Raw genomic sequence first — 19,683 nt, 5'->3', positions numbered from 1 at the left:
CAGCAGGTCTGGTTTGGGAAGACGGGGCTCTTCCGGAGTATTGGTGTAGGGCAGTCGTTTCTCACTTTGTTCCGTATCAAGGCAGGACGCCCACCCACGGAGGTGACCGGTACCGACCAGTGGCACGTCAACATCCTACTGCCTACGGCCCAGCAAGGAGAAGGTTGACATTTTTCTAGTGAACGGATCTCACTCGTTGAACTCAGAGCCGAACTGGTCGCCTTTCAGCAGAAGGGAAAAGCTTATAGGCTTGAGTATTTCACGGTGTGTGTTTTGAATAGTATAAACGTCCTAAACTACTATGTCCTTCCCGAATGTATTTCTAATAGTGTACAGGTACGTTTTGGGATAATCAACGATCAATAGCCAATTACGACCGCTTAAATTTTCTCTTGCTGGAGGAGCAGAAGATAACGCTCAAACCACGTGATAACTTATCATATCATGTCTACTGTCATGTGGGGAGGGCTAGCGCAGCAGCAGCAGCCAGTGGACTACCGCACTAGGCGGCCCACCCACATGTTCTGAGAACATTGAAGAAATAAAGATGTTTGTAATCAATCAATCAATCGCGCGATCACCGAACCCCTGACAGCGAGAGTCACTGAACCAACTGGCGACAACCCTGCAGACTTGTGCACAAGTGTAGTAGAAGTTATGGGCTTCAAATGCCTAAAAATTACACCAAACGATTATGTGCAACGATGGAAACTAAACAAATTTTATTAATTCCAAATTTGCAGCTGCATAAATATTTTATAACAAAATTTAACATTTGTTTCAAAATTTAGACTGTTGCCAGACTTACGTGAATAACCTTGGTGGCCATATTTCTGAACGAAAACTATCACTTCACACTTCTACTAAAAATGCTCAGTGGCAACATATTGTTTGCTGACACAAAAACAGCCTCATTTCCGCAGCAATCAAAACAGCGTAAGTTCCAATCTTACAACAAAGACATTGTTGTTGAGCTTTCAGATTTTTATGCCGTGTGGCCAGACGTTTGTGCTCATAATGGCAACTATTTCTATTCGCGGATATGTTCTGTGTTTTATAAATTCAAAATTTGTAGCTGCCTAAGTATTTTATAACAATATTTAACATTTGTTTCAAAGTTTTTACTTTGTTGCCAGACTTACGTGAATAACCTTGGTGGCCAGATTTCTGAACGAAAACTATCACTTCCCGCTTGTACTAAAAATGCTTAGTGGGAACTTATTATTTGCTGAGACAAAAGGAATCTCATTTCTGCAGCAAGTAAAACAGTGTGAGCTCCAAGCTTACAACAAGGACATTGTTGTTGAGCTTTCAAATTTTTGATGCATTGTGGCCAGACGTTTGCGCTTATCCTGGCAACTATGCATTTCTTATCGCAGATATATTTCGCGTTAGAGTAAAAAGTATTATTTTATTTTTTCTGTTGTGAGGTAGCAATAATTTATGCAACATCTAGTCTAAATCTTAGTGAGTCGTCTGCATCAACGATGTTACAGCGGCGCCTCGCATCGAGCGCCCGTACCCGCGGTCCGACGCGGCATTTCGCCCTGCAGAGCAGCTGCCCAGCCCATATAACGTTTGCATGCGCCCAATCCACCGCTGCAGCTGTCAGTAAGGAGTCCTGGGTGGTATCGCCACGCAGCCATAGGACCTGGAAGAGCATAAGACCGTCGTAAGACTAGCGTTCGAAGCCGCCAGGTCCCGAGGGATCTCGGCCGGTTGACAAGGACGCGGGGGGAGGGTGGGGGGCAAGTCCGCCCTCCTGCCTCTTATCTGAACTAAATAAAGTTTGTCTGTGCTAGCTCTGCGCGTAGCCCGTTCCAAGTGTTGTTAGCCCTCTTTTACCAACTAGCAGAGTGTTCATTTCTCTTTAATTTTGCTGCGCTGCCTTACGGCCACAGCAAATTGAATATTTTCTCTGGCCAAGTCGGTCCGCGTTTTGAGGCCAAGACAGAGGCGGCCGGGGAGCATATAGATCAGAACCCCAGAAGCGTGCACGGCGGAGTCCGATTTGCCAGTCGCGGGTGTACTTCCGGGCGACGCGTAAAATTTTCTGTGTATGCAGGACCGAGCAAGCGACACGGGCGAAACACTTCACGCGACGGTGCTGCTCTAACAGCGCCCTACGAGGTCCACAAACAGTGCTAATTATTTACTGTCCAAAGTTGCTGCTATGCAGCGCGCGGGGCTGGAGGGAAGCGGCGGAGTGCTTGCCCTTTGCAAAAAAATACATATGAAAACAAAATGCATATGAAGGCAAAAAGAAATGAGCGCGCGCTGACACGCCGATTAACGGGGAGGACTCTGCGTAGAAATTCGTCAGTGCTGCTGTTTCCAAAGCCATAAAGGCGATCTAGTCGAGCCGACCACCCACTGAAAACTCGTCGCAGTGAAATTATACACTCCATTTTCCCAGTCGCCTGTCCCGGCGGCCGCCGGCGCACTAGCTCAACGCCGAGTTACCATGGAAAAAGGACATTTTCCTTCCTCCATGATGCGCCGCGAGCTGTGGGGGCGAGATGTAGTGCGGAAAACCGCATGGCGCTCGCGAGCTGTGGCCGCCGTGCTTTCCAAAAGTCGGTGCTAGTTGCTCGCAGCCGAAAGGCGTCGTCGCGCACGCGGAGGCGCAGAAAAAATGAGCGGCAGCACACCCGGACTGGATGTCGCCAAGAAGTCCTTCGTGCAACTTGGGCGCTGAGCAACTCCAAGTTCTACTACAGCAGGTCTGGTTTGCGAAGACGGGGCTCTTCCGGAGTATTGGTGTAGTGCAGTCGTTTCTCACTTTGTTCCGTACCAAGGCAGGACGCTCACCCACAGAGCTGACCGATACCGACCAGTTGCACGTCAACATCCTACCGCTTGCGGCCCAGCAAGGAGTAGGATGACATTTTTCTAGTGAACAGATCTCACACGTTGAACTCAGAGCCGAACTGGTCATCTTTCAGCAGAAGGGAAAAGCTAATAGGCTTGAGTATTTCACGGTGTGTGTTTTGAATATTATAAGCGTCCTAAACTACTATGTCCTTCCCGAATGTATTTCTAATAGTGTATAGATACGTTTTGGGATAATCAACGATATAGCCAATTACGACCGCTTAAATTTTTCTCTTGCTGGTGGAGCAGGAGATAACGCTCAAACCACGTGATAACTTATCATATCATGTCTAGTGTCATGTGGGGAGGGCCAGCGCAGCAGCAGCAGCCAGTGGACTACCGCACTAGGCGGCCCACCCACATGTTCTGAGAACATTGAAGAAATAAAGATGTTTGTAATCAATCAATCAATCGCGCGATCACCGAACCCCTGACACCGAGAGTCACTGAACCAACTGGCGACAACCCTGCAGAGTTGTGCACAAGTGTAGTAGAAGTTATGGGATTCAAATGCCTAAAAATTACACCAAGCGATTATGTGCAACGATGGAAACTAAACAAATTTTATTAATTCCAAATTTGCAGCTGCATAAATATTTTATAACAAAATTTAACATTTGTTTCAAAATTTAGACTGTTGCCAGACTTACGTGAATAACCTTGGTGGCCAGATTTCTGAACGAAAACTATCACTTCCCACTTTTACTAAAAATGCTCAGTGGCAACATGTTATTTGCTGACACAAAAAACAGCCTCATTTCCGCAGCAATCAAAACAGCGTAAGTTCCAATCTTACAACAAAGACATTGTTGTTGAGCTTTCATATTTTTTATGCAGTGTGGCCAGACGTTTGTGCTCATAATGGCAACCATTTCTATTCGCAGATATGTTCGGTTTTATAAATGAAAAATTTGTAGCTGCATAATTATTTTATAACAATATTTAACATTTGTTTCAAAGTTTTTACTTTGTTGCCAGACTTACGTGAATAACCTTGGTGGCCAGATTTCTGAACGAAAACTATCACTTCCCGCTTGTACTAAAAATGCTTAGTGGGAACTTATTATTTGCTGAGACAAAAGGAACCTCATTTCTGCAGCAAGTAAAACAGTGTGAGCTCCAAGCTTACAACAAAAACATTGTTGTTGAGCTTTCAAATTTTTGATGCATTGTGGCCAGACGTTTGCGCTTATCATGGCAACTATGCATTTCTTATCCCAGATATATTTCGCGTTAGAGTAAAAAGTATTATTTTATTTTTTCTGTTGTGAGGTAGCAATAATTTATGCAACATCTAGTCTAAATCTTAGTGAGTCGTCTGCATCAACGATGTTACAGCGGCGCCTCGCATCGAGCGCCCGTACCCGCGGTCCGACGCGGCATATATGACGTTTGCATGCGCCCAATCCACCGCTGCAGCTGTCAGTAAGGAGTCCTGGGTGGTATCGCCATGCAGCCATCGGACCTGGAAGAGCATAAGACCGTCGTAAGACTAGCCTTCGAAGCCGCCAGGTCCCGAGGGATCTCGGCCGGTTGACAAGGACGCGGGGGGGGGGGGGGGGGCAAGTCCGCCCTCCTGCCACTTATCTGAACTAAATAAAGTTTGTCTGTGCTAGCTCTGCGCGTAGCCCGTTCCAAGTGTTGTTAGCCCTCTTTTACCAACTAGCAGAGTGTTCATTTTTCTTTAATTTTGCTGCGCTGCCTTACGGCCACAGCAAATTGAATATTTTCTCTGGCCAAGTCGGTCCGCGTTTTGAGGCCAAGACCGAGGCGGGCGGGGAGCACATAGATTAGAACCCCAGAAGCGTGCACGGCGGAGTCCGATTTGCCAGTCGCGGGTGTACTTCCGGGCGACGCGTAAAATTTTCTGTGTATGCAGGACCAAGCAAGCGACACGGGCGAAACACTTCACGCGACAGTGCTGCTCTAACAGCGCCCTACGAGGTCCACAAACAGTGCTAATTATTTACTGTCCAAAGTTTCTGCTATGCAGCGCGCGGGGCTGGAGGGAAGCGGCGGAGTGCTTGCCCTTTGCAAAAAAATACATATGAAAACAAAATGCATATGAAGGCAAAAAGAAATGAGCGCGCGCTGACACGCCGATTAACGGGGAGGACTCTGCGTAGACCTTCGTCAGTGCTGCTGTTTCCAAAGCCATAAAGGCGATCTAGTCGAGCCGACCACCCACTGAAAACTCGTCGCAGTGAAATTATTCACTCCATTCCCCCAGTCGCCTGTCCCGGCGGCCGCCGGCGCACTCGCTCAACGCCGAGTTACCATGGAAAAAGGACATTTTCCTTCCTCCATGATGCGCCGCGAGCTGTGGGGGCGAGATCTAGTGCGGAAAACCACATGGCGCTCGCGAGCTGTGGCCGCCGTGCTTTCCAAAAGTCTGTGCTAGTTGTTCGCAGCCGAAAGGCGATGTCGCGCGCGCGGAGGCGCAGAAAAAATGAGCGGCAGCACACCGAGAGGGCGCTGCGGTCGCCGACGGGAGGGGACGCGCTTCTCATCGGCCCCTGCTATTATGCCAATTAACGCAGTGTTAATTTACAGTTACCGCGATATATTTGGTATCAAAGTGTGCGCGAAGGTGCGGGGCATCGACCGGTACCAGTTTTGACAAAGCGGTACGTGATTCTCCCGATTTACGAGGACTTTTCTCTGGTGCGGTGCTAGGCCTAGCGTCGGCCTACCACAAGTACGGCCACCGGTGGCGACGGGCCCGGCCGCTAGGCCTAACCCGACGACGACTACGACCAAGATGGCGTCCGACATGGAAGTGTCCACGTCGATGGGAGACAACATAACGTCAGCGCCGAGCATCGGCAGTCTCGGCGGGCGTACGTCCATTGAAGTCCCCGGAGAGGACATTACACCGGAAGAAGCCGAAGGCTGGTCGGCCTCCGGCAAGCGCATCAAGCAGATCATGGCCGGCAAGGAAAACGGTGAGTCCGCCGCCACTACTCGCCAGTCTAGACCCAAGACTAGGGCCAGTTTTGCTAAGAGAGTTGCAGCCTCAGTAACGAAAGCGGCGATGATGCCGAAGGAAGACACCAAGATAGTCATAAGACCACGGGGAGGTCTCAACGTAGCGAGAACTGAGGTTTCAATAATTATGTCGGCCGTCATGACGGCGGTTCGAATAACGAAGGAAGAAGCCAAAGCAGACACCATCTGCACGAACGCGCAGCAAAACTTCATCGTGGTCAGCACCCCGGACGAGAGGCGTGCCACGCTGTACTCTAAGGTCAAAACCCTAAACGTAGGAGACAAGGCATACGAAGTCAGCGCCTACCGAACGGCGCCGGACGGCACGGTCAAGGGAGTCATCCGAGGCATAGCCGTACACGACACCCCGGAAGAGATAACCGAAAACATCGTGAACCCATGCAACCCCCTAGCGGTGGAGGCGCACAGAATCGGCAATACAACCACAGTGATAGTACTCTTCGCTGGACAAAAAGTACCGAACTACGTCAAGTATGGCTCGATATTAGTCAGGTGCGGGCTTTACCGCAAGCACTTTGACGTGTGCAGGCAATGCGGCAGGATCGGCCATAGAAGAGACGTATGTCCGAATCCCAATGCCAAAGTATGCTTCGGCTGCGGAATCGTGAACCCCAGCGAGGATCACAAAAGCGAATGCAAGCCCAAGTGCAAGCTCTGCGGGGGACAGCATCCAACGGGCGAGAGGGAATGCAAAAACAAGTACAAGATGCCCTATGTGGTCAAAAAAGGGCAATGGGAACGCAAGATGGAAGCCATGCAGCAACAACTGGATCCGAAAAGCTTTCCGCCGCTGCGAGCGCCGTCTGCTGAGAGACCCCGCGGGGATTCGAGGCAGCGCGACAGCAGCCGCAAGAGGGACAACAGCAAGGGAGGCAGGAGCGCCAGCCGCCACAGACCGTCGCAGTCAGAGGAAAGAGTCACCTGGGCCGAAGCAGTCAAGGCTAACATGACAGAGAAAAGACAACCACCGGCGCAAAACGCCACGAAGAAGTTCCAAGAAGAGAATGGAATGGTAATAAAAGCCCTAAGAGACGAGAACGAGAAGCTAAAGCAGAGAATCGCCGAGCAGGACGCAACCATCAAGGAAATCAACGCGAAGCTAACGACATTAATTGCGATGCAGCAACAGCAGCAGCTGCTGCCGAAGCCCGCACAAGAGAGGGAACAAGAAGAGATAACCGAGGACGAACTAGAGGTCGAGGTGGACCCGAGAGCCACGAAAACGGCGGGACCGGCTCCCAAGAGGAGAGCCATAGAGGTCGCCAAGGAACGAAAGACAATGGAGAGAATCGAAAAACAGGACGTCAGACTCGACCGTCTGGAGGCGACCAGCAAGGAAACCAACGAACGACTTACTGCGCTCGCGCAAACGGTTCAGCAGATGACAACGAATATACAGAGCACGATCCAGAACATGATGGCGCAAATGCAAGCACAGCTGCAGACGCAGATACAGGCACAATTACAATGTATGGAAGCACAGATCACCACCAAACTGCAGCAATCAAGGACGGGACAGCAAGTACAGCAGCATCCACACCCCCAGTGAGAGACCTCTGGGTCTGGCACTGGAACTGCAACAGCTTTACCAGCAAGAGAGCAGTGCTGGAGCAACACTTGCAGCAACTAACGAGGAAACCAGACGTCATAATGATTCAAGAAACACACAGTTAAGAGACGCCGAAACTACCGGGCTACCGGTCGCACGACAGCCCGCCGAGCAAAAGGGACACGTCCAAGGGCAAGGGCAGAGGGGTCTGCACCTTCGTTAGGAGAGGGATCACCTTCGTGGAACACGAAATGATCGGCAGAAGCGCCATCGAACACTGCACGGTGGAAGTAATCACGGGAAAGAAGAGGAGGGAGAGCACTTTCCTGGTGAACGTCTACAGCAACCCGTCCCACGGACGACGGAAATTCAAGGCACTGTTCCACAAGGCAGCTTCAGTCGCGGGAAGCAATACGCTCGTAGTGTGCGGAGACTTTAACACACCGAGCCAAGACTGGGGCTACCACAGAACGACGGTCAAGGGGAGAGAGCTGATGCAAGACGCCACCGACGTCGGACTGAACCTAATCACGGATCCGGCCTTTCCCACCAGGATCGGCACATCTGTTCCTAGAGACACAACTCCGGACCTTACCTTCATCAAAACTGAAGGAGGATCAAGAGAAGCGAAATGGAGAAACACGGGCCAAGAGCTGGGCAGCGATCACTACATCGTAGAGGTCGTCATACTGCTCGAAGGCCAAGGCAACACCGGCATAAGAAAGCATCGCATTACGGACTGGGACGCCTTTCGAAAGGCGCTACCCGCGGTGCAAGAGGACATTACGGACATCGAGCAATGGGCGGCCAACGTCGTTGAGACGACGGAAGGAGCCACCAAAGAGCTAGAGACGGACGAACAGATAGACAAGATGGACAGTCGGCTGGCCCACCTGATAGAAGCCAAGCAGTCCATAAAGGCGAGGTGGCAGAAGCGACGAACCAACCGAAGTCTAAGGAAGAAGATCGCCGAGCTCAACAGGCAGATCGAGGTCCACTGCAGGGTGCTATGCACCCAACAGTGGAACGAGGCCTGCAACGAAGCCGACCGACAGATGCACAAGGGCAAGACGTGGAACATGCTGCGGCACCTCCTCGACGAAACCAAGACCAAGGGCCACCAACACAACAACCTGGCCAGGATCCTACACAAGGCAATCTGCGAACACGGGGAGGACGAGGTCAAGCGGCGCTTGGACGCCAAGTACCTGCCGACCACCCCCACGGAAAGACACCCGGATTACCAAGGCAAGGAGAACGAGACGCTAGATCGCGACATCCAGACCTGGGAAGTAAGAGTTGCCCTGCAGGAACTCAATGGAAGGTCTGCCGCGGGTCCCGATCGAGTGACCAACAGAGCGCTCAAGAACCTCAGCGAAGCGGCCATCGAAACGCTCACGAACTTCTACAACAAGTTCTGGCAAGAAGGAAGGCTACCCAAGCAATGGAAAGCAGCCAAGACGATCCTCATCCCCAAGCCTGGCAGGCCGCCCAACATAGAGAACCTCAGGCCGATCTCACTCACTTCGTGCGTGGGAAAGGTCCTCGAGCACGTTCTCATGAACAGGTGGCAGCGTTACCTGGAAGAATCGGAGCTTTACCCAAACTCCATCATCGGGTTTCGGAACAAACTCGGGACGCAAGACGCCATGATCTTACTGAAGAACGAGATCATCGACGATACGACGGGCACCAAGGACAACAGAGCCGTAATCGGGCTGGACTTGCAGAGCGCCTTTGATAAAGTGAGGCACTCGGCTATCCTGGCCCAAGTATCCAGGCTAAACATGGGCAGGAGGACATACCAGTACATCAAAGACTTCCTGACGGAACGAACCACCGAAATCTGTGCGGGAGACCTACAGCTCGAAGAGAAGAAGCTGGGCAGCGTCGGAACTCCGCAGGGGTCGGTGATCTCCCCGCTACTCTTCAACCTCGTGATGATCGGGGTGGCCACCCGGCTAGAAAGAGTAGCGGGAGTCCGGCACACCATCTAAGCCGACGACGTGACGCTATGGCTACCGGGAGGAAGCGACGGACACATCGAGACAACGCTGCAAGAAGCGGTCAACGCCATCGAGGAGCAGCTGGACGGGTCTGGACTCGTTTGCTCCCCGGCCAAGTCAGAACTGCTGGTGATTCCCCCGAAAGGATCGTGCAGGAAAAGAAAGAATATGGAAGTCAAGTACGAGCGTCCCAAGATCACGGTCAAGACGGCGGGAGGACAGGTAATACCGGAGGTCGAGAAGATTCGGGTACTCGGGCTGCTCGTCCAGCGAAACCGAGTGAACGGTAACACGGTCAACAAGCTCGCGGGCAAGGCGGCAGCGGCAATGAGACTCATCAAGAGGGTGTCCAACAGAAAAGCGGGGATGAAGGAGGAGAGCCTGACTAGGCTCGTTCAATCCTTCGCAGTTAGCCACATGACGTACGTGGCCGCCTTCCACAACTGGAGGCCGAGTGAACTTAACAAGATAGACGCCACCATACGCAAGGCGTATAAGGCGGCACTCGGTCTCCACGGGGGCACGAGCACCGAAAAATTCATGGCGCTGGGAGTCCACAACACACTGGACGAAATAGCCGAAGCACAGAGAACGGCGCAACTCGAGCGTCTCTCCGAAACGACAACCGGAAGACAGATACTGCGGGACCTTGGCCTCGAACCGAGGGAAGGCAAGCAGCAGAAAGACGTACCTATACCAGATAGCATCAACAGAAAGCTCAGGGTCTTCCCGATCCCGAAGAACGTGAACGCCGAGCACAACAGGGAGCGGAGGTTGGCGAGGGCCAGGGATCTCGTGGACCTCCACGCCAGACAAGAAGGCGCCGCCTACGTGGACGCGGCAGAGTATCAAGGGAGCACCGACGCATACGCGGCGGTGGTTGTCGGGGATCGACGGGTGCAACGAAGACCACGGTGAGCGTCCGGACTCGAGAAGCGCACCGGGCGGAGGAGGTGGCCATCGCCTTGGCCGTTTCCGACCCCGGATGTACTACAGTGTTGTGTGACTCTAGAACGGCAGTGAAGAACTACGCCAAGGGTAGGGTATGTAGTGAGGCCGCGAGCATACTGCGCAAGGCCGAAGACATCGGACGCAACAGTCCTGTGGTGATCAAGTGGTTTCCGGCCCACATGGGCAGTGACGTGTCGGAACGCGGAAACGTGAACGACAACGAGACGGCCAACTCGGCCGTGCGAGGACTAACCAACCGCGCGGCTGAAAGCACGGCCGACTCGGAGTCCTGGTCGCGGCGCAGTGCCAAGGACAAGATGACCACCTTCAACGAAATAGTGAAATGGTACAGACTGAACAGACAGACTTTGCCGCCACCTCACCCGGGGCTTACCCGGAAGGAGGCAGTGTTATATAGACAGTTACAGACGGGGTCCCTGCTCACCCCGGTGCTAGCTAAGCACGTGTGTCCGAGTGTGCACGCGAGCGACATATGCAGACTGTGCGCGAAGGAGAGAGCCACCGCGGCTCACATCCTTTGGGACTGTAGCGTAAATCCGCGCGAAGCCAGCGAGAAGACGACGATCCCGCCGCAGCTAGAGGCTGCAACGAGGAGCTGTGATCAAAAGACACAACTCAAGGCCGTCCAGCAGGTCTCGGCAGCTCTCGAGAGGCAGCGACCGAGCGAAACCGAGGAGAGGGGGGCGGCACCCCCAGGAAGGGGGCGGCCGCCCTCTCGAACCCGCGGAAGTAGCGAGGGACGTAACAAGACCTCAAGGAGCACAACGCACGAGATTGACGTAGTGGCCACGTCGCGGTAAAAGCTTGTCCTCCCTGCTTGGAGGGAGCCTAACCGACTCTGCAGGCAGGCTTTCTAAATAAAAGTTGTTCTCTCTCTCTCTCGCAGCACACCCGGACTGGATGTCGCCAAGAAGTCCTTCGTGCAACTTGGGCGCTGAGCAATGCCAAGTTCTCCTACAGCAGGTCTGGTTTGCGAAGACGGGGCTCTTCCGGAGTATTGGTGTAGGGCAGTCGTTTCTCACTTTGTTCCGTACCAAGGCAGGACGCCCACCCACGGAGCTGACCGATACCGACCAGTGCACGTCAACATCCTACTGCTTGCGGCCCAGCAATCAGTAGGATGACATTTTTCTAGTGAACCGATCTCACACGTTGAACTCATTGCCGAACTGGTCGCCTTTCTGCAGAAGGGAAAAGCTAATAGGCTTGAGTATTTCACGGTGTGTGTTTTGAATATTATAGGCGTCCTAAACTACTATGTCCTTCCCGAATGTATTTCTGATAGTGTATAGGTACGTTTCGGGATAATCAACGATCAATAGCCAATTACGACCGGTTAAATTTTTCTCTTGCTGGTGGAGCAGAAGATAACGCTTAAACCACGTGGTAACTTATCATATCATGTCTACTGTCATGTGGGGAGGGCCAGCGCAGCAGCAGCAGCCAGTGGACTACCGCACTAGGCGGCCCACCCACATGTTCTGAGAACATTGAAGAAATAAGATGTTTGTAATCAATCAATCAATCGCGCGATCACCGAACCCCTGACAGCGACAGTCACTGAACCAACTGGCGACAACCCTGCAGAGTTGTGCACAAGTGTAGTAGAAGTTATGGGCTTCAAATGCCTAAAAAGTACACCAAACGATTATGTGCAACGATGCAAACTAAACAAATTTTATTAATTCCAAATTTGCCGCTGCATAAATATTTTATAACAAAATTTAACATTTGTTTCAAAATTTAGACTGTTGCCAGACTTACGTGAATAACCTTGGTGGCCAGATTTCTGAACGAAAACTATCACTTCCCACTTTTACTAAAAATGCTCAGTGGCAACATATTATTTGCTGACACAAAAACAGCCTCATTTCCGCAGCAATCAAAACAGCGTAAGTTCCAATCTTGCAACAAAGACATTGTTGTTGAGCTTTCAGATTTTTTATGCAGTGTGGCCAGGCGTTTGTGCTCATAATGGCAACTATTTCTATTCGCGGATATGTTCTGTGTTTTATAAATTCAAAATTTGTAGCTGCATAATTATTTTATAACAATATTTAACATTTGTTTCAAATTTTTTTACTTTGTTGCCAGACTTACGTGAATAACCTTGGTGGCCAGATTTCTGAACGAAAACTATCCCTTCCCACTTTTACTAAAAATGCTCAGTGGCAACATATTATTTGCTGACACAAAAACACCCTCATTTCCGCAGCAATCAAAACAGCGTAAGTTCCAATCTTACAACAAAGACATTGTTGTTGAGCTTTCAGATTTTTTATGCAGTGTGGCCAGACGTTTGTGCTCATAATGGCAACTATTTCTATTCTTGAATATGTTCTGTGTTTTATAAATTGAAAATTTGTCGCTGCCTAAGTATTTTATAACAATATTTAACATTTGTTTCAAAGTTTTTACTTTGTTGCCAGACTTACGTGAATAACCTTGGTGGCCAGATTTCTGAACGAAAACTATCACTTCCCGCTTGTACTAAAAATGCTTAGTGGGAACATATTATTTGCTGAGACAAAAGGAACCTCATTTCTGCAGCAAGTAAAACAGTGTGAGCTCCAAGCTTACAACAAAGACATTGTTGTTGAGCTTTCAAATTTTTGATGCATTGTGGCCTGACGTTTGTGCTCATCATGGCAACTATGCATTTCTTATCGCAGATATGTTTCGCGTTAGAGTAAAAAGTATTATTTTATTTTTTTCTGTTGTGAGGTAGCAATAATTTATGCAACATCTAGTCTAAATCTTGGTGAGTCGTCTGCATCAACGATGTTACAGCGGCGCCTCGCATCGAGCGCCCGTACCCGCGGTCCGACGCGGCATTTCGCCCTGCAGAGGAGCTGCCCAGCCCATATGACGTTTGCATGCGCCCAATCCACCGCTGCAGCTGTCAGTAAGGAGTCCTGGGTGGTATTGCCACGCAGCCATAGGGCCTGGAAGAGCATAAGACCGTCGGAAGAGAAGCCTTCGAAGCCGCCAGGTCCCGAGGGATCTCGGCCGGTTGACAAGTACGCGGGGGGGAGGGTGGGGGGCAAGTCCGCCCTCCTGCCACTTATCTGAACTAAATAAAGTTTGTCTGTGCTAGCTCTGCGCGTAGCCCGTTCCAAGTGTTGTTAGCCCTCTTTTACCAACTAGCAGAGTGTTCATTTTTCTTTAATTTTGCTGCGCTGCCTTACGGCCACAGCAAATTGAATATTTTCTCTGGCCAAGTCGGTCCGCGTTTTGAGGCCAAGACAGAGGCGGGCGGGGAGTACATAGATCAGAACCCCAGAAGCGTCCACGGCGGAGTCCGATTTGCCAGTCGCGGGTGTACTTCCGGGCGACGCGTAAAATTTTCTGTGCATGCAGGACCAAGCAAGCGACACGGGCGAAACACTTCACGCGACGGTGCTGCTCTAGCAGCGCCCTACGAGGTCCACAAACAGTGCTAATTATTTACTGTCCAAAGTTCCTGCTATGCAGCGCGCGGGGCTGGAGGGAAGCGGCGGAGTGCTTCCCCTTTGCACAAAAATACATATGAAAACAAAATGCATATGAAGGCAAAAAGAAATGAGCGCGCGCTGACACGCCGATTAACGGGGAGGTCTCTGCGTAGACCTTCGTCAGTGCTGCTGTTTCCAAAGCCATAAAGTCGATCTAGTCGAGCCGACCACCCACTGAAAACTCGTCGCAGTGAAATTATTCACTCCATTCTCCCAGTCGCCTGTCCCGGCGGCCGCCGACGCACTCGCTCAACGCCGAGTTACCATGGAAAAGGGACATTTTCCTTCCTCCATGATGCGCCCGAGCTGTGGGGGCGAGATCTAGTGCGGAAAACCGCTTGGCGCTCGCGAGCTGTGGCCGCCGTGCTTTCAAAAAGTCGGTGCTAGTTGTTCGGAGCCGAAAGGCGTCGTCGCGCGCGCTGAGGCGCAGAAAAAAATGAGCGGCAGCACACCCGGACTGGATGTCGCCAAGAAGTGCTTCGTGCAACTTGGGCGCTGAGCAACGCCAAGTTCTCCTACAGCAGGTCTGGTTTTCGAAGACGGGGCTCTTCCGGAGTATTGGTGTAGGGCAGTCGTTTCTCACTTTGTTCCGTACCAAGGCAGGACGCCCACCCACGGAGCCGACCGATACCGACCAGTGGCACGTCAACATCCTACTGCTTGCGGCCCAGCAAGCAGTAGGATGACATTTTTCAATCAACCGATCTCACTCGTTCAACACAGAGCCGAACTGGTCGCCTTTCAGCAGAAGGGAAAAGCTAAAAGCCTTTTTGTATTTCACGGTGTGTGTTTTGAATTTTATAAGCGTCCTAAACTACTATGTCCTTCCCGAATGTATTTCTAATAGTGTATAGGTACGTTTTGGGATAATCAACGATCAATATAGCCAATTACGATCGGTTAAACTTTACTCTTGCTGGTGGAGCAGAAGATAACGCTCAAACCACGTGGTAACTTATCATGTCATGTCTACTGTCATGTGGGGAGGGCCAGCGCAGCAGCAGCAGCCAGTGGACTACCGCATTAGGCGGCGCACCCACATGTTCTGAGAACATTGAAGAAATAAAGATGTTTGTAATCAATCAATCAATCGCGCGATCACCGAACCCCTGACAGCGAGAGTCACTGAACCAACTGGCGACAACCCTTTAGAGTTGTGCACAAGTGTAGTAGAAGTTATGGGCTTCAAATGCCTAAAAATTACACCAAACGATTATGTGCAACGATGGAAACTAAACAAATTTTATTAATTCCAAATTTGCAGCTGCATAAATATTTTATAACCAAATTTAACATTTGTTTCAAAATTTAGACTGTTGCCAGACTTACGTGAATAACCTTGGTGGCCAGATTTCTGAACGAAAACTATCACTTCCCACTTTTACTAAAAATGCTCAGTGGCAACATATTATTTGCTGACACAAAAACAGCCTCATTTCCGCAGCAATCAAAACAGCGTAAGTTATAATCTTACAACAAAGACATTGTTGTTGAGCTTTCAGATTTTTTATGCAGTGTGGCCAGACGTTTGTGCTCATAATGGCAACTATTTCTACTCGCGGATATGTTTTGTGTTTTATAAATTCAAAATTTGTAGCTGCATAATTATTTTATAACAATATTTAACATTTGTTTCAAATTTTTTACTTTGTTGCCAGACTTACGTGAATAACCTTGGTGGCCAGATTTCTCAACGAAAACTATCACTTCCCGCTTGTACTAAAAATGCTTAGTGGGAACTTATTATTTGCTGAGACAAAAGGAACCTCATTTCTGCAGCAAGCAAAACAGCGTGAGCTCCAAGCTTACAACAAAGACATTGTTGTTGAGCTTTCAAATTTTTGATGCCGTGTGGCCAGACGTTTGTGCTCATAATGGCAACTATTTCTATTCGCGGATATGTTCTGTGTTTTATAAATTCAAAATTTGTAGCTGCCTAAGTATTTTATAACAATATTTAACATTTGTTTCAAATTTTTTACTTTGTTGCCAGACTTACGTGAGTAACCTTGGTGGCCAGATTTCTGAACGAAAACTATCACTTCCCGCTTGTACTAAAAATGCTTAGTGGGAACTTATTATTTTCTGAGACAAAAGGAACCTCATTTCTGCAGCAAGCAAAACAGTGTGAGCTCCAAGCTTACAACAAAGACATTGTTGTTGAGCTTTCAAATTTTTGATGCATTGTGGCCAGACGTATGTGCTCATCATGGAACCTATGCATTTCTTATCGCAGATATATTTCGCGTTAGAGTAAAAAGTATTATTTTATTTTTTCTGTTGTGAGGTAGCAATAATTTATGCAACATCTAGTCTAAATCTTAGTGAGTCGTCTGCATCAACGATGTTACAGCGGCGCCTCGAGTCGAGCGCCCGTACCCGCGGTGCGACGCGGCATTTCGCCCTGCAGAGCAGCTGCCCAGCCCATATGACGTTTGCATGCGCCCAATCCACCGCTGCAGCTGTCAGTAAGGAGTCCTGGGTGGTATCGCCACGCAGCCATAGGACCTGGCAGAGCATAAGACCGTCGTAAGACTAGCCTTCGAAGCCGCCAGGTCCCGAGGGATCTCGGCCGGTTGACAAGGACGCGGGGGGAGGGTGGGGGGCAAGTCCGCCCTCCTGCCACTTATCTGAACTAAATAAAGTTTGTCTGTGCTAGCTCTGCGCGTAGCCCGTTCCAAGTGTTGTTAGCTCTCTTTTACCAACTAGCAGAGTGTACATTTTTCTTCAATTTTGCTGCGCTGCCTTACTGCCACAGCAAATTGAATATTTTCTCTGTCCAAGTCTTTCCGCGTTTTGAGGCCAAGACAGAGGCGGGCGGGGAGCACATAAATCAGAACCCCAGAAGCGTGCACGGCGGAGTGCGATTTGCCAGTCGCGGGTGTAGTTCCGGGCGACGCGTAAAATTTTCTGTGTATGCAGGACCAAGCAAGCGACACGGGCGAAACACTTCACGCAACGGTGCTGCTCTAACAGCGCCCTACGAGGTCCACAAGCAGTGCTAATTATCTACTGTCCAAAGTTCCTGCTATGCAGCGCGCGGGGCTGGAGGGAAGAGGCGGAGTGCTTGCCCTTTGCAAAAAAAATACATATGAAAACAAAATGCATAAGAAGGCAAAAAGAAATGTGCGCGCGCTGACACTCCGATTAACGGGGAGGACTCTGCGTAGACCTTCGTCAGTGCTGCTGTTTCCAAAGCCATAAAGGCGATATAGTCGAGCCGACCACCCACTGAAAACTTATCGCAGTGAAATTATTCACTCCATTCTCCCAGTCGCCTGTCCCGGCGGCGGCCGGTGCACTCGCTCAACGCCGAGTTACCATGGAAAACGGACATTTTCCTTCCTCCATGATGCGCCGCGAGCTGTGGGGGCGAGATCTAGTGCGGAAAACCGCTTGGCGCTCGCGAGCTGTGGCCGCCGTGCTTTCCAAAAGTCGGTGCGAGTTGTTCGCAGCCGAAAGGCGTCGTCGCGCGCGCGGAGGCGCAGAAAAAATGAGCGGCAGCACACCCGGACTGGATGTCGCCAAGAAGTCCTTCGTGCAACTTGGGCGCTGAGCAACGCCGAGTTCTCCTACAGCAGGTCTGGTTTGCGAAGACGGGGCTCTTCCGGAGTATTGGTGTAGGGCAGTCGTTTCTCACTTTGTTCCGTACCAAGGCTGTACGCCCACCCACAGAGCTGACCGATACCGACCAGTGGCACGTCAACATCCTACTGCTTGCGGCCCAGCAAGGAGTAGGATGACATTTTTCTAGTGAACCGATCTCACACGTTGAACTCGGAGCCGAACTGGTCGCCTTTCAGCAGAAGGGAAAAGCTAATAGGCTTGAATATTTCACGGTGTGTGTTTTGAATATTATAAGCGTCCTAAACTACTATGTCCTTCCCGAATGTATTTCTAATAGTGTATAGGTACGTTTTGGGATAATCAACGATCAATAGCCAATTACGACCGGTGAAATTTTTCTCTTGCTGGTGGAGCAGAAGATAACGCTCAAACCACGTGATAACTTATCATATCATGTCTACTGTCATGTGGGGAGGGCCAGCGCAGCAGCAGCAGCCAGTGGACTACCGCACTAGGCGGCCCACCCACATGTTCTGAGAACATTGAAGAAATAAAGATGTTCGTAATCAATCAATCAATCGCGCGATCACCGAACCCCTGACAGCGAGAGTCACTGAACCAACTGGCGACAACCCTGCAGAGTTGTGGACAAGTGTAGTGGAAGTTATGGGCTTCAAATGCCTAAAAATTACACCAAACGATTATGTGCATCGATGCAAACTAAACAAATTTTATTAATTCCAAATTTGCAGCTGCATAAATATTTTATAACAAAATTTAACATTTGTTTCAAAATTTAGACTGTTGCCAGACTTACGTGAATATCCTTGGTGGCCCGATTTCTGAACGAAAACTATCACTTCCCACTTTTACTAAAAATTCTCAGTGGCAACATATTATTTGCTGACACAAAAACAGCCTCATTTCCGCAGCAATGAAAACAGCGTAAGTTCCAATCTTACAACAAAGACATTGTTGTTGAGCTTTCAGATTTTTATGCAGTGTGGCCAGACGTTTGTGCTCATAACGGCAACTATTTCTATTCGCGGATATGTTCTGTGTTTTATAAATTCTAAATTTGTAGCTGCATAATTATTTTATAACAATATTTACCATTTGTTTCAAATTTTTTACTTTGTTGCCAGACTTACGTGAATAGCCTTGATGGCCAGATTTCTGAACCAAACTATCACTTCCCGCTTGTACTAAAAATGCTTAGTGGGAACATATTATTTGCTGACACAAAAACTGCCTCATTTCCGCAGCAATCAAAACAGCGTAAGTTCCAATCTTACAACAAAGACATTGTTGTTGAGCTTTCAGATTTTTTATGCCGTGTGGATAGACGTTTGTGCTCATAATGGCAACTATTTCTATTCGCGGATATGTTCTGTGTTTTATAAATTCAAAATTTGTAGCTGCCTAAGTATTTTATAACAATATTTAACATTTGTTTCAAAGTTTTTACTTTGTTGCCAGACTTACGTGAATAACCTTGGTGGCCAGATTTCTGAACGAAAACTATCACTTCCCGCTTGTACTAAAAATGCTTAGTGGGAACATATTATTTGCTGAGACAAAAGGAACCTCATTTCTGCAGCAAGTAAAACAGTGTGAGCTCCAAGCTTACAACAAAGACATTGTTGTTGAGCTTTCAAATTTTTGATGCATTGTGGCCAGACGTTTGTGCTCATCATGGCAACTATGCATTTCTTATCGCAGATATATTTCGCGTTAGAGTAGAAAGTATTATTTTATTTTTTCTGTTGTGAGGTAGCAATAATTTATGCAACATCTAGTGTAAATCTTAGTGAGTCGTCTGCATCAACGATGTTACAGCGGCGCCTCGCATCGAGCGCCCGTACCCGCGGTCCGACGCGGCATTTCGCCCTGCAGAGGAGCTGCCCAGCCCATATGACGTTTGCATGCGCCCAATCCATCGCTGCGGCTGTCAGTAAGGAGTCCTGGGTGGTATCGCCACGCAGCCATAGGACCTGGAAGAGCATAAGACCGTCGTAAGACTAGCCTTCGAAGCCGCCAGGTCCCGAGGGATCTCGGACGGTTGACAAGGACGCGGGGGGGAGGGTGGGGGGCAAGTCCGCCCTCCTGCCACTTATCTGAACCAAATAAAGTTTCTCTGTGCTAGCTCTGCGCGTAGCCCGTTCCAAGTGTTGTTAGCCCTCTTTTACCAACTAGCAGAGTGTTCATTTTT

The 19,683-nt window shown here is 49.6% G+C and overlaps 1 protein-coding gene across 1 annotated transcript; it reads left to right on the top strand.

Moving 5' to 3' along the window:
* Positions 1 to 5,635: 5,635 nt before the first annotated feature.
* LOC149357644 (uncharacterized) lies at positions 5,636 to 7,432 on the top strand. The gene has a single exon (XM_089577955.1). The coding sequence runs from the start codon at positions 5,636 to 5,638 to the stop codon at positions 7,430 to 7,432; it is 1,797 nt and encodes a 598-aa protein (XP_089434081.1).
* The last annotated feature ends 12,251 nt before the right edge of the window (positions 7,433 to 19,683 follow it).

Source organism: Amblyomma mixtum, chromosome 3 (genome assembly GCF_055824585.1).
Source record: "Amblyomma mixtum isolate Tamu chromosome 3, ASM5582458v1, whole genome shotgun sequence".
NCBI classification, from domain to species: Eukaryota; Metazoa; Arthropoda; class Arachnida; order Ixodida; family Ixodidae; genus Amblyomma; species Amblyomma mixtum.
This window is presented reverse-complemented; position numbering and strand designations above follow the sequence as displayed.